A 14029-nucleotide genomic window follows, 5' to 3' on the forward strand; every position below is an offset into this window, starting at 1 on the left:
TTACTGTTGTTTGGTTAATGATAACAAGTGTCTTGGGCTGCAGCAGCTGTCGTTTACTGTGTACCTCATATCTTATGAGATAAATATTATCCATATTTGATAGATGAGGTGTTTAAGGCTAAAGCTCAGAAACATTAAATAACTTACCCAGCTACCAACCAGTGGAACAAAACTGGGAAACCAAGTCTGACTGCTTACAAAATCCTGTGCTTTTTCTTCTTTGTTACACTATAGTTTATAACAGTTGATTAGGAGACTATTTTCTTTATATCAACTGTAGCATCCAAGTACATGCAAATGTATTTTACTGTATTTACATCTTTGCAAAGAAACCATGTATGATTTAGTAGTTATTTAACTGAAAAGTTCCATTCATCAATTGTATATGTTTTGTCATTTTGTTCTATTTCTTAGGTAATCATATTATAATTAACATTGCTAATCCTGTTATTTTTTTTTTAAGATTTTATTTATTTATTTGACAGAAATCACAATTAGGCAGAGAGGCAGAGAGAGAGGGGGAAGCAGGCTGAGCAGAGAGTCCAATGTGGGGCTCGATCCCAGGATCCTGAGATCATGACCTGAGCCAAAGACAAAGGCTTAACCCACTGAGCCACCTAGGTGCCCCAATCCTGTTATTTTTAATTTAGAAATATTATAAAGTAAAATAGAGAGAATAATATAATCAGTGCTCATATATCTTCCACCCAAAGTTAACATGTCTGTATTTATTTCATCTCATATTTTCCCCAAATAAAACACGACAAAGTTGAAGTCTACTTTGTTCTTCCCAAAAGCAACACTATCATGAATTTGGATGTGTAGCATTCCAATTCATACTTTTATTGCATAAATCCACAGCCATAAATAACATGTAATGTTGTGTGTTTTGAAGATTTACATGAAAGATATTTATACTCATATTTTTCTGCATCTCCCCTTTCAGTATGTGTACTGTCAGAGTTTTTTGATGCTGATATATATAGTTCTAGTGCATTCATTTTTACTAATGTGTGCTAGTCCACTATCTGTCTTATACCAGTGTATACATTCCTCTACCTGTAGGCATTAAGCATGTTGTTCCATGTTGTAGGCATTAAGTTTGCTGACTATTTTCTATAATTATAAATAATGCTACCTTGGGCCTTCTGTACATGTTCCCTTGAGCACATGTCTCGGGTTTCTCTAGGACATGTTTCTAAAAGAGGAATTGTTACAACATGGGATATGTGAATTTTCAGTGTCAGTAGATATGCGGTACCTCTCTGGAGTGGCTGTACAGATTACTTTGCCTTTTTTTTTTTTTTTAAAGATTTTATTTATTTATTTGACAGAGATCACAAGTAGGCAGAGAGGCAGACAGAGAGAGAGAGGGTGAAACAGCCTCCCTGCTGAGCAGAGAACCCGGTATGGGGCTCGATCCCAGGACCCTGGGGTCACGACCTGAGCCAAAAGCAGAGGCTTTAGCCCACTGAGCCACCTTGGCGCCCCCAGATTACTTTTCTTTAGCAGTGAACAAATGTTCTTGTTTCCCCATACCCTCCAGCCATTTCTTGGTGTTAACAGTCTTCTAAATTTTTTCCTCCAATCTGATGGGTGAAAAGTACTGATACTTTATCATTTTCACTTTTAGAAAGTAGATCTTTTGGTATTCTTTTAATGTTATAAAAGTCTTTTCATCTAGTTTCTGGTGAGAAGTTCTTTTTATGAAATAACTGAGTGCAGTGGGAAACACTCTCCCAGTTTGCCATTAATTAAATTTTCTTCTAATTTAACAACCTACTATTGACTTTTAAAAGAGTTCTATAGTATTTTCTTACTTGAAAGGGTTCTCTTTATAATACCTTCAGAACCAGATATTTCCAGCTTGCATAATTTGGGTATTGGGGTCTTTTTTTTTAAAGATTCCTTTTTAAAGATTTTATTTAATAGAGAGAGCACAAGAGGGTTAGAGGGAGAAACAGACATCCCGCTGAGCAGGGAGCCTGACGTGGGGCTGGATCCCAGGACCCCGGGACCATGACCCAAACTAAAGCAGACGCTTAATCGACTGAGCCACCCAGGCGTGCCCCTATCCCCCTTTTTAAAAAGATTTATTGAATTATTTTAGAGCACACATGCACGTACACCTAGTGGGGGAGGAGCAGAAGGAGAGGAAGAGAAGCAGACTTCCAGCGAAGCACAGAGCCTACGTGGCCTGCACCCATGACCCTGAGATCACGACCTCATCCAAATCAGGAGTTGGCCACTTAACTGACGGAGCCACCCAGGCACTCCTAGACTTCTTTTTCTTCTTCTTTTTTTTTTTTTTTTTAAGATTTTATTTATTTATTTGACAGACAGGATTACAAGTAGGCAGAGAGGCAGTCAGAGAGAGGAGGAAGCAGGCTCCCTGCCAAGCAGAGAGCCTGATGTGGGGCTCGATCCCAGGACCCTGGGATCATGACCTGAGCTGAAGGCAGAGGCTTTAACCCACTGAGCCACCCAGGCGCCCCCCTCCAGACTTCTTTTTTAACCAAATATTTACCTTTAAGGAAAGGAAAAATTAGAATTATGTAGAAAAAGATAATTTTTCTTGAAAACTCGGAAGAAGTGTCACGTGTTTTACTATTTAACAAATGATGTGAATCATTAGAACTTCCAGAGATGAAGAAATAGCGTTTCAGATGGGGTAATATAGGAGTGGTTACTGAAAGAGGTGATCTTTAAAAGAATGGTGAATAGTAGAGTTTCTAGTTCATATATGAAAATGTCTATTGCACAGTTTGTTTTTTTTTAAGATTTTATTTATCTATTTGGGAGAGAACATGCATAAACAGAGAGGGGTAGAGGGAGAGGGAGAAGCAAACTCCCTGCTGAGCGGGAATCCTACACGGGCTCGATCCCAGGACCCTGAGATTATGACCTGAGCCGAAGACAGAGGCTTAACCCACTGAGCCACCCTGGGGCCCCTATTGTAGTTTTTCTTAATGTGAAGTTTAAAATTACCTGGATATCCACACAGTAGTGAATGTTTGCATAGATTATGGTATATCTGTTCTAATATATTTGGCCATCTAAAAATGTGTTTGAAAAATAGTAACATTGGAAAGTGCTTGTAATATGATGTTAAATTTAAAAATTATAAAACTCTACATGTAATTCTAATCTGTGTTTTAAAATGTACATTAAAAAATTGGAAGCAAACATATTAAAAATACTAAGTTATTTCTGGGGGTGCCTGGTTAGCTCAGTTGGGTAGAGCTTGCAACTCCTGATCTTGGGGTCATGAGTTCAAGCCCCACCTTGGGGATGGAGTTTACTTAAATAAATAAAATGAAAGAATAAGAGGTTATTTCTAGATAAGTAGAAGTTTTATCTTTGTATTTCTGTACTTTCTAAGTTTTTAAAAAAAAAACATATAAAATAAGTTCTATCTAGTAGCTGGGGCTAAGACAAAAACTATAGCCTTCTACTGTAATAATATCTAAAATATAATAAATATCGTTCACATCTATCATTGGCATTCCTGGACGATTAAATTAGACTCCATATGTTATACCTAGGGCTTTGCTTTGATCTTTGCTAGAATAGAGTGACTGTTCTGTTCTAAGAGCCCTTGAAAGAACTGAGAAGCAGCACTGGTGTATTCTTCTCTATCTTCAACAGGTTGTTGGGGTGCCAGTTGGGTCTTCTTTACCTTCAACAGTGAAACAGGCTGTGGCAATCAGTGGTGGCCAAATCCTTGTAGCCAAGGCCAGCTCTTCTGTTGCCAAAGCAGTTGGGCCAAAGCAAGTCGTGACACAAGGAGTTGCCAAAGCAATTGTGAGTGGAGGTGGAGGAACCATTGTTGCTCAGCCAGTGCAAGCCTTAACCAAGGCTCAGGTCACTGCTGCCGGCCCTCAGAAGACTGGATCCCAGGGTTCAGGTAACTGATGCTCTTTGGGGGTCCTTTCAGCTGCAGCTGTTTCTAGACTGTTCTTTGCTAGTGGTTTATTTAGTTCTGAGAAAACCTGTTAGGTTGATGCTATAACCAGTATATAAAAACATGTTAACCTTTTTCAGGTAACATTTTACATAGAGGTCTGTAAGTGGTTTATTTTAAGGGGTGTGTGTGTGTGTGTGTGTGTGTTAGCAAGAGAAATAAAAACAGAGGGTATTTCTTGCTAACTGCTTTCAGGTCTGAAGGATAATTTTCATTTGACCGTATCTCTACTTTGGATTGTATTCAGACTTAAAATCTTGGGGTGGTCATTTGTCAGCAGCATTTTGAGATACTTGACTAATGTATTCTCTACTAAATAGGTTTAAACACCTTGCATGTGTTTGAAGCCTTGATGTGTTGTTTCTCTGAGGGCATGAAAAAATATACCTAAGACATTAGATACATTTACCAATTTTTGAGGGTCATGATGAAGCTAAAGAGTTGTTGCAGTGAGTCAGAAGAACAGAAGGCAGTGATGTCTGAATCATTATCTTGTATACCTGCTACTCAGCTATTTGTTAATTATTCTTGAAAAAAAATTTAAAAAGAAAATATAGAAACTAAGTAATAAATGGAAAGAATAACCAGAATCAACTTTATGCAAAAAAATAAAATAGATTCAGAAGAAAAAAGAAAAAGAAGGTAATGGATGTCCAAAATAAAAGAATTCAGAGGTGGGCGCCTGGGTGGCTCAGTGGGTTAAGCCGCTGCCTTCGGCTCAGGTCATGATCTCAGGGTCCTGGGATCAAGTCCCGCATCGTGCTCTCTGCTCAGCAGGGAGCCTGCTTCCCTCTCTCTCTCTGCCTGCCTCTCTGCCTACTTGTGATTTCTCTCTGTCAAATAAATAAATAAAATCTTTAAAAAAAAAAAAAAAAAAGAATTCAGAGGTGGGGCGCCTGGGTGGCTCAGTGGATTAAGCCGCTGCCTTCGGCTCAGGTCATGATCTCGGGGTCCTGGGATCGAGTCCCGCATCGGGCTCTCTGCTCAGCAGGGAGCCTGCTTCCCTCTCTCTCTCTCTGCCTGCCTCTCCGTCTACTTGTGATTTCTCTCTGTCAAATAAATAAATAAAATCTTTAAAAAAAAAAAAAAAAGAATTCAGAGGTGATGAATTGGTGATGACAGAGTCCATTCGTGGCATTAAAAATGAGTGCTTCAGGGTGCCTGGGTGGCTCAGTGGGTTAAGCCGCTGCCTTCGGCTCAGGTCATGATCTCAGGGTCCTGGGATCGAGGCCCGCATCGGGCTCTCTGCTCAGCAGGGAGTCTGCTCCCTCCTCTCTCTCTCTCTGCCTGCCTCTCTGCCTGCTTATGATCTCTCTCTGTCAAATAAATAAATAAAATCTTAAAAAAAAAAAAATGAGTGCTTCAGATGGGTTGGAAGAAGTGATCTCTGGAGTTTAGAAAATGAAGTGCCTGAGAAGCGGGAGAATTAAACAAGTCACTTACCGTGCTCTCACTGAGGATGACCATCGTTGGCATTCGAGCAAGGCTGAGCCAGGAGTCAGTCCTCAGCAAGTGAGGGGAAGTTGCTGGGAGTTCAGTAAATAACAGAGAAGGGTAAGGTAGGTGGTAGAGCCAGGCATGAGCCTCACAGGAACCATTAGGTTTTCTTCCAGAATGAAGGGTGGTGGTGGTCTGGAAGCCACACTGGAGAGCACAAAGGTGCCTCCCCTAGTCATGGCCCTCAGACACTGAGGTAAGAGTAAAAAAACATCGGTAAGCTAAGGGGGCTGCTGGGGAAGTCCTGTGTCTTCAGAGGACTCAGTGTTTAATTACCACAAAAAGAGCTAATGTTCAAAGAGGTCGAGGGTCTAGAGGGCATCATGACCAGAGCAGGAATTCCTGAGGGCGCGGTGAAAGAGCTGGGTCAGGGAGGAGGAAGCGCTGAGGAGGTGGGTTCAGATCAGGAATGCAGAGCAGTGTGGGCTGGACTCCAGGTGCTGGCGACTGACCAGAGAGGTTTGCTGGACACTGTTCAAATGTACGGTGGTGTGAGCTGGGATGAGATGTGGCAGTAGTAGAGAAGGCTGGCTCTCAGATTTTAGTCAGTCCCTACTGTTCTGGGGCAGCTTCCAGGGTGCTTGCTTCCCCATGCTTGCGCTGTGAAGTGGTCACGAGAAAGAGGACTCAGGTCGCAGGCTGGGGGTCTCTGAGAGTCCTTTGCCTGTGGTGACTGACGTCAGTCTGTAGGCTTCATTTCATGGAGATTTGAATTCAGAGTCGCTGTAGAAATTTTGATGTGTACGTTTTCACTGAAGAGTCACATTTAGAGGTTTACAACCATATGCATGAAAAGTGAATTCTAAGAGAGAAACAACATAAGTGAGATTTTAAAAAGGTGAACGATCATTTCATATTATACGTGCCAGTTGTTGACTGTGGCGTTTTTTTAGTTCTTAGAAAGTGAGAGAGGTTAGAAGTCTTGTTTCAAATCCACAGATTCCTTCATTATTAAAAATTAGTTAAAGGTGTATTAAACAGATTTCAGGAGGAAATATGTATTCATCTACAAATAACGTTATTATTTCTTTGATTGTCTAAGCCATAGTACTTTTGAGAGTAAAAAGAGTCACTGTTCATAATGATTAGGACATAGGTGTGGAAATGGGACACAGGTGTAAACTGGAACTGTTCTGGGCAAACTGGGACATATGGTCATCCTGTTTATGTACAAATACAAATTTCTTTTGTAATTTATAGCAAACTCTTCTTATACATAAGTTATTTTTTAATTAGCAAGATATTTAAGAATATCAGCCTTTTAAGTATTATGTATCTAAGAAAACTGTGCAGTTTACTATTTGTGTTTTTTAAATAAGTGTTTTATTATTCTGTATTTTTAATTTTAATAGTAGCATTGCCCTCAGTTCTAATTTGTCTTACTTACTGTTTTTTCCTCTTAATTTTTTTTTCTTTTTTCCCTTTACCATTTTAGTAATGGCAACATTGCAGCTACCAGCCACTAATTTGGCCAACTTAGCAAATTTGCCTCCTGGCACTAAACTCTACCTTACAACGAACAGCAAGAACCCTTCAGGAAAAGGGAAATTGCTGCTGATCCCTCAAGGAGCCATCCTGCGAGCTACCAACAATGCTAGTCAGTCCATCATTAAATCATTTGGTTCTTGGGTCTCTGGGTATGTTCATCTCTTCCACCCGAGGGCACCTCTTACCTGTTTCAGGACGTGTTTCCCTAGCTCTCTGTGGTGGTATGATGGTAGTATTTGCCTGCGTGGATTTAAAACTTACACATAACTTAACTAGAAGTGGGTCTAAGTGATCATAGTCCTAGGAGGCAACACTGTTATATTTTCCATTATAGCAGTTAGGTTCAGAGTTTGGGCTCAGAACAAATCGCACGAGAGTGGGATGGCTCCTGAGCCTGCGCTGGGAGAAAGCTGTCCGTGTGAACTATAAACTACAGAGTTCTTTTCAGTGGTATCTAAAAACCTGGGATACCCGGGGAGATGGTAGCTGGAAGCCTGTGTCATTTATTTTGGAGGGGATAGGAGTAGGAGTGGAAATAAGTGTCTCTGCCTACTGTTATTCAGATGTGCACCTTAAGTTTGCCAGGTTTGAAGATGGAAAGAGACATACAGGGTCAGCCTTAGTGTATAAGCCTCAAAACCCCAAGGAAATTAGGTGGTTTATCTAGACTTAACAAACTTTTGCTTTGACCTATACAGAAAAGCAGTTTGGGTAGTGTTGGAAAGGAAAGGGTAAAGGGAATTATTTCCCTCTGAATCAGAAGTATAATTGGTATAGCAGTTAGGTTCACGAGAAACGAGCTGCCATTGCCAAATGTAGCCTGTGAGCGAGTCACCATGTTGTTTACTGACTGTAATGGGTAATTTCTGTTCTCTCACCCTGGAATTGCTCTGTCCTCCCTAAGCAAGGTGCCTTTCTGGGTGAACTACGGAATCCTCACATTGTCCTTTTCTTACATATCTCACCCAGAAAGTTCAAGTTCTTCACTGTATGGATTGCTGAACTAGTCAACTGTCCTTCAGTCGCAAGGAAATCCATTTCAGTCCTTAATTCTCCGGCATTCTCCTTACCCATCTCACAGAATAGGTATATTACCACAAAAAGCCAGGAGAAAATAGGAACGGGAAGGAATCTTGCTGTAAAGGAAATGTCTCTCTGGGGTCATCTGTTTTTTCTGGTAAGCCTCTTACTATTTCTTATGATGTTGCTGTCATTTTGTTGTATTTTCAGACCTCCAGTCTGGCTCAGCTGCAGGTAGTGGCGGCGGTGGGGGAGGCGGTGGCAGTGGCGGTGGCACAGGAGGGACCCAGAGCCCCGCTGGCCCAGGAGGGATCTCCCAGCACCTGACTTACACATCTTACATCCTGAAGCAGACTCCTCAGGTCGGAACATTTGTGACCAGTGTCTTTCAAATCATTTCGTTATTTAGTTATAGTGGATTTATCTTTACATCTCTGGAACCTTTACATAACTGAAACCTTTAGTTATAGTGGATTTATCTTTACATCTCTGGAACCAGGAGTCAGTACTAACATTTTAGTCATGTTATAAATCTGTATTATTTGGGGCTTGTTTTGTTTTGAGAGAAGGGGACATGGAGATACAGAAAGACTTAAGTAACTTTTCCAAGATCTCTCTGCTAAACCAGTCTTTGAATTTGGACTTAAAGCTAGAGCTTTCGGACTTAAAGATTGTTGCTTCCTAAATCCGTGAGGTAATTAATAGTGTTAATAGGCAGTTGAAATTTTTCTGTTGGAAAAGAGTAACCAAAAAGATACCATCAGGTTTTGGCATTTGGAGTTAGGCTGGATTCATGATTAGGAACAAATTTCTACCTTCTTTCCCCTTGCTCCTTTTAGTCTTGACTCCTTTCTAAGGAAGGTCGTGGGGTTTTGGTCTAGATGTTCGTATTGAGAAGGGTGGGTAGTTATCAGCCTGAATAACTCAAAATTATGGACGAGGTTGTAGAGCTTGCATTTCCAGCAGCCTCCTCCGTAACTCCTGTGCCAAGTTTCAGAAGTGGGGATAGCTATTGCTGGTGACATCGAGAACAGAGCTGTTCTTTTCAGTTATTTTGGCTGAGTTGCAGAATTGAAGGGGGGGCACTGTAGCTTGTATCATGAGACCTTGTGATTTAAAGAGGGTAAGTCATTTGAACTTCACAAATTACTGAGTAGTTCTTTATTTGTTTCTAACTTAGGGTACATTTTTAGTTGGTCAGCCATCACCCCAGACATCTGGAAAACAGCTGACTACTGGGTCAGTGGTCCAAGGAACACTGGGAGTCAGCACATCTTCTGCACAAGGACAACAAACATTAAAAGTCATCTCTGGACAAAAAACCACTTTGTTTACCCAGGTAAATATTCATATTCCCCAAATACAGGCTGGTGATGGTGTTTATTTAAATGTTTACAGCTTATCTCTTTCCACAAAGAAATTAAGGTTGCATGAGAAAATGAACAATAAAATAGAATAGAAAAATAAGGATAAAATCTTGAGATTTGGGGAAATTTAAGTAGAATGAGAAGATAAGGCCAGAGAGTTCTTAGATATGCAGATAGTTATGTCCTGTATAATATTTACCAAAGTAAATCAAAAGCATGATCAGTTATAAAATTCACACTATTTGTGAGAGGCAAAAACAACAACAACAAAAAAAACAACCCTACGTAATATTTCCCAAAAGAAATAAAATTTTCTTAATACCTCATTCTAAAAATTTCTCTGGGGGAACTTCATATTTAGGAGATTCTCCCATCCAAGTACTAACCAGGCCCGACCCTGCTTAGCTTCCGAGATCAGACATATATAGGAGATTCTAAATGTGTAATAGGTGATGACAGCCACAATATCCTTATACACTTGACCCTTGCTCAGTGTGGGCGTTGGGGCGCCAACCTCTCATGCAGTGGAAAATTCACATATAACTAGACTTCCCCCACTGTTAATAGCCTACCATTGACCGGGAGCCTTACTGAAAACATGGTCGATTAACACACATTTTGTACATTGTATGTATTATATACTCCATTCTGACAATCAAATAAGCTAGGGAAAAGAAAATGTTACTAAAAAGTCATTTCTTTTAAGGAGCACCTGCGTGGCTTAGTCTTTAAACGTCTGCCTTTGGCTCAGGTCATGATCCCAGGGTCCTGGGATGAGCCCCACATCGGGCTCTCTGCTCGTTGGGAAGCCTGTTTCTCCCTCTCCCACTCCCTCTGCCTGTGTTCCCTCTCTTGCTGTTATTTTCTCTGTCAAGTAAATAAATATAATCTTAAAAACAATCTCAAGGAAGAAGGAATATTTACAGAACTATAATGTATTTATTAAAACAAACAAACAAACCCACTGGGGCACCTACCTGACAGGCTTAGTCAGTAGAGTATCTGACTCTTGATATCAGGGTTGTGAGTTCAAGTCCCACGTTGGGCAGGGAGCCTTCTTAAAATGACAGTTTAAAAAACCCCACATGTAAGTGGACATGTGTAGCTCAAAGCCCTGTTGTTCAAGGGCTAGTTGTAAAAAAAAAAGTAAATGCTTGGGGCGCCTGGATGGCTCAGTGGGTTAAAACCTCTGCCTTTGGCTCAGGTCATGATCTCAGGTGCTGGGATCAAGCCCCGTGTTGGGCTCTCTGCTCAGCAGGGAACCTGTTTCTCCCTCTCTCTCTGCCTGCCTCTCTGCCTACTTGTGATCTCTGTCTGTCAAATAAATAAATAAAATCTTAAAAAAAAAAAAAAGTAAATGCTGTAGGGGTTTTGGTACCTGTTTCTGTAGAGTTATTTATATACGCCAAAGAACAATGACAGGGAATTTTAGCTGGGTGAGGGATGTCATAATTACCTGCCAGAGAATCTATATCTAAATCTCAGAAATTTACCAAATGAAGCAAACAAGGTTTGGAAGGATGTCGGCAGTAAGATAAAATTTATCAAAAAAATAGTGCATTTCCTCTGTGTCTAAATCAGTAGCTCTCAAAGCATGGAATGTGGATATTGCATTTTTTTCTGTGTTTGTTGAGAGGATTGTATGGTTTTTCTTTTTTTGTTAACATGGTGAATTACATTAATTTTTAAGATGTTAAACCAAGGGGTGCTTGTCTGGCTCAGCTGGTGGAGCATGTGACTCTTGATCTCAGGGTCATGAGTTCGAGCCCTACATTGGGCATAGAGATTACTTAAAAAACATGAAAGTTTTTAAAAAGTGTTAAACTAGCCCTGTAGCCCTTGAAAACCCATTTGGTTTTGACATGTTACCTTGTTTGAAGGTATTGTTGGATTTCATTTCATAAAATTTTGTTTAGAATTTCTGTAAGGGTTATTGGTCCATGGTTCTCTTCATAATTCTTGTCTGGTTTTGATAATAGAGTGATGCTGACCTCCTAAAATGAGTTAGGAACTTTTCTCTCCTATTCACTTTTTTGCAAAGATTTTATGTAGATTTGGTATTGTTTCTTGACTTGAGTACACCAGTGAAGCCATAATGGCCTGGAGTCATGTTAATTGGGAAGGTTTTTAACTACAATTTCAATTTATTTACTGGATACAGGACTATTCAGGTTATTTGTTTCATCTTGAGGGAGGTTTGATAAGTTACAGCTTCAAGGAAATGTGTCCATTTCATCTAAGTGGTTGAATTTACTAGAATAAAATTGTTCCTGGGTGCCTGGGTGGCTCAGTGGGTTAAGCCGCTGCCTTCGGCTCAGGTCATGATCTCAGGGTCCTGGGATCGAGTCCCGCATCGGACTCTCTGCTCAGCAGGGAGCCTGCTTCCTCCTCTCTCTCTTTCTGCCTACTTGTGATCTCTCTCTGTCAAATAAATAAATAAAATCTTTTAAAAAAAAATTGTTCCTAATTTTCCTTTGTTATCCTTTTAATGTCTGTAAAATATTTGGATGGCCCCCTTTTTATATTCTTTTCTTTTCTTTCTTTTTAGAGCAAGAGTGCCTGAGTGGGGATTGGGGGGTTGCAGGGAGAGGCAGAGGAAGAGAGAGCATCTTAAGCAGGCTCCACACCCAGCATGGGGCCAGCCTGCTGCGGGGCTCGATCTCACAACCCTGAGATCATGACCTGAGCTGAACTCAAGAGTCATATGCAGGGGCGACTGGGTGGCTCAGTGGGTTAAGCCTCTGCTTTTGGCTCAGGTCATGATCCCAGGGTCCTGGGATTAAGCCCCACATCAGGCTCTCTGCTCGATGGGGAGCCTGCCTCCCCCTCTCTCTCTCTGCGTGCCTCTCTGCCTACTTGTGATCTCTGTCTGTCAAATAAATAAATAAAATCTTAAAAAAAAAAAGATTCATAACCAACTGAGCCACCCAGGCACCCCTCCCTTTCATTCTTGATTATGGTAGTTATGCATCTTCCCCTTTTTTTCTTGATCACTGATCTTCTCATATTTCTAGTGTTTGGTTTCTTTGAGTACTAATTTCCCTTTGGTCATGTGTGCTTAGTATTTAAACAGATATGAGGTCCCAGAATTCTTCAGGCAGTTCTTTAAAATCTTAGCTTATCTTTTCTTACCTGCTTATGGTTGCAGCCAGTGTAGTGGCATTCTCCCTGTTTGGCTACAGCAGAACAATTATCGTTGCTTTTTAATAAACATTATTTACATAGAGCAGTGCACAGATCGTAAGTGTACTGTTAAGTGAGTGTTGACCAGTGTGTAAAATCATGCAAGCACTATCCCAGTCAAGATACAGAACATTTCCATCACTCTAAAGTGTACCCTTATTTCGCTTTCAGTCATCATTTTTCTATTTCTGTCACCATAGATGAGCTAATCTGTTTCTGAACTTCATGTCAGTAAAACTATATAGTATATATTCTTTTATGTCCATTTTCTGTTGTTCTAACATGTTTTTGAGATTTATCCATATGTGTATCAGTAGTTTATTCTTTCTTTTTTTTTTTAAGATTTTATTTATTTATTTGATAGAGATCACAAGTAGGCAGAGAGGCAGGCAGAGAGAGATGGAGGGGGGGAAGCAGGCTCCCCGCTGAGCAGAGAGCCCGATTCGGGACTCGATCCCAGGACCCTGAGATCATGACCTGAGCTGAAGGCAGAGGCTTAACCCGCTGAGCCACCCAGGCGCTCCTATTCTTTTTTATTCTTTTTAAATATTTTATTTATTTATTTGACAGAGAGAGATCACAAGTAGGCAGAGAGGCAGGCAGAGAGAGAGAGAGGAGGAAGCAGGCTCCCTGCTGAGCAGAGAGCCCGATGTGGGACTCGATCCCAGGACCCTGAGATCATGACCTGAGCCGAAGGCAGCGGCTCAACCCACTGAGCCACCCAGGTGCCCCCTCTTTTTTATTCTTAAGTAGTATTTTCTTGTACGACTTTTATTCTGCTGTTGATAGACACTTGGATTATTTCTGTTTTTTTATTATGAACCATACCGCTATGAACATTCTTGTGTAGCTCTTTTGTGCAGTAGAATAGCTAGGTCCTAGGGTAAGTATATGTGTATAAGAGCGTTTATAAGAAACTGACAAATGGTTTGCAAAGTGGTTGTACCATTTGACTCTCCCATAAGTAACGTGAGAGAGTTCCAGTTGTCCTATATCCTCAACAACACAGAGGACCTTCTTCCTTTACATTTTTAGCCATTTTTGTGAGTATGAAGTTATACCTCATTGTGGTTTTAATTTGCATCAGACTCCAATGCATAATAAGTTATGCCATGGCTACTGCTTCTAGATTCTAGTCATGGCTCCTCCTGTTACTAACTGTGTGATCCTGGTAAAACTATTGACCTTAATCTCTTCATCTGTAAAATGAGACTAGAACCTACCCTCTGAAGTTTATGACAAGGTTGAATGACGTAAGGTACGTAAAAATGCTTTCTTCCATCCTGACACAAAGTAGCTCCTCAAGGACTGAAGAATGGTCTCTGCTTGTAGAGTGTATTAATTTGGGCATTAAGCAATCGTTTGGGCCAGGAGGTCTGCATACTATGCTCGAGGCTTCCTGTTTTTATAAATAATTTATTGGCACACAGCCACACATGTTTCATGCTGTAACAGTAGAGCTGAGGAGTTGAAACAAAGACCATATGGCCTGCAGTGCTCTACAGGCTTA

General features: G+C 40.6%; 1 protein-coding gene across 6 annotated transcripts in view; it reads left to right on the forward strand.

The window, feature by feature from the left end:
- Positions 1-14029, forward strand: part of YEATS2 (YEATS domain containing 2) — a 119963-nt gene that overhangs the window by 78382 nt on the left and 27552 nt on the right. For all 6 annotated transcript variants that reach the window (XR_006609169.1, XR_006609168.1, XM_004745098.3 and 3 more), the window contains 4 exons: positions 3649-3907; positions 6897-7058; positions 8180-8331; positions 9150-9308. Coding sequence is in view for 4 of the 6 variants with exons in the window: in XM_004745098.3 (XP_004745155.2) it covers positions 3649-3907; positions 6897-7058; positions 8180-8331; positions 9150-9308 (732 nt within the window). In the remaining 2 variants the exon portion in view is untranslated. The remainder of the gene's footprint in view (positions 1-3648; positions 3908-6896; positions 7059-8179; positions 8332-9149; positions 9309-14029) is intronic.

This window comes from Mustela putorius, unplaced genomic scaffold, assembly GCF_011764305.1.
Source record: "Mustela putorius furo isolate JIRA1106 unplaced genomic scaffold, ASM1176430v1.1 tig00003834_pilon_pilon_pilon, whole genome shotgun sequence".
NCBI classification, from domain to species: Eukaryota; Metazoa; Chordata; class Mammalia; order Carnivora; family Mustelidae; genus Mustela; species Mustela putorius.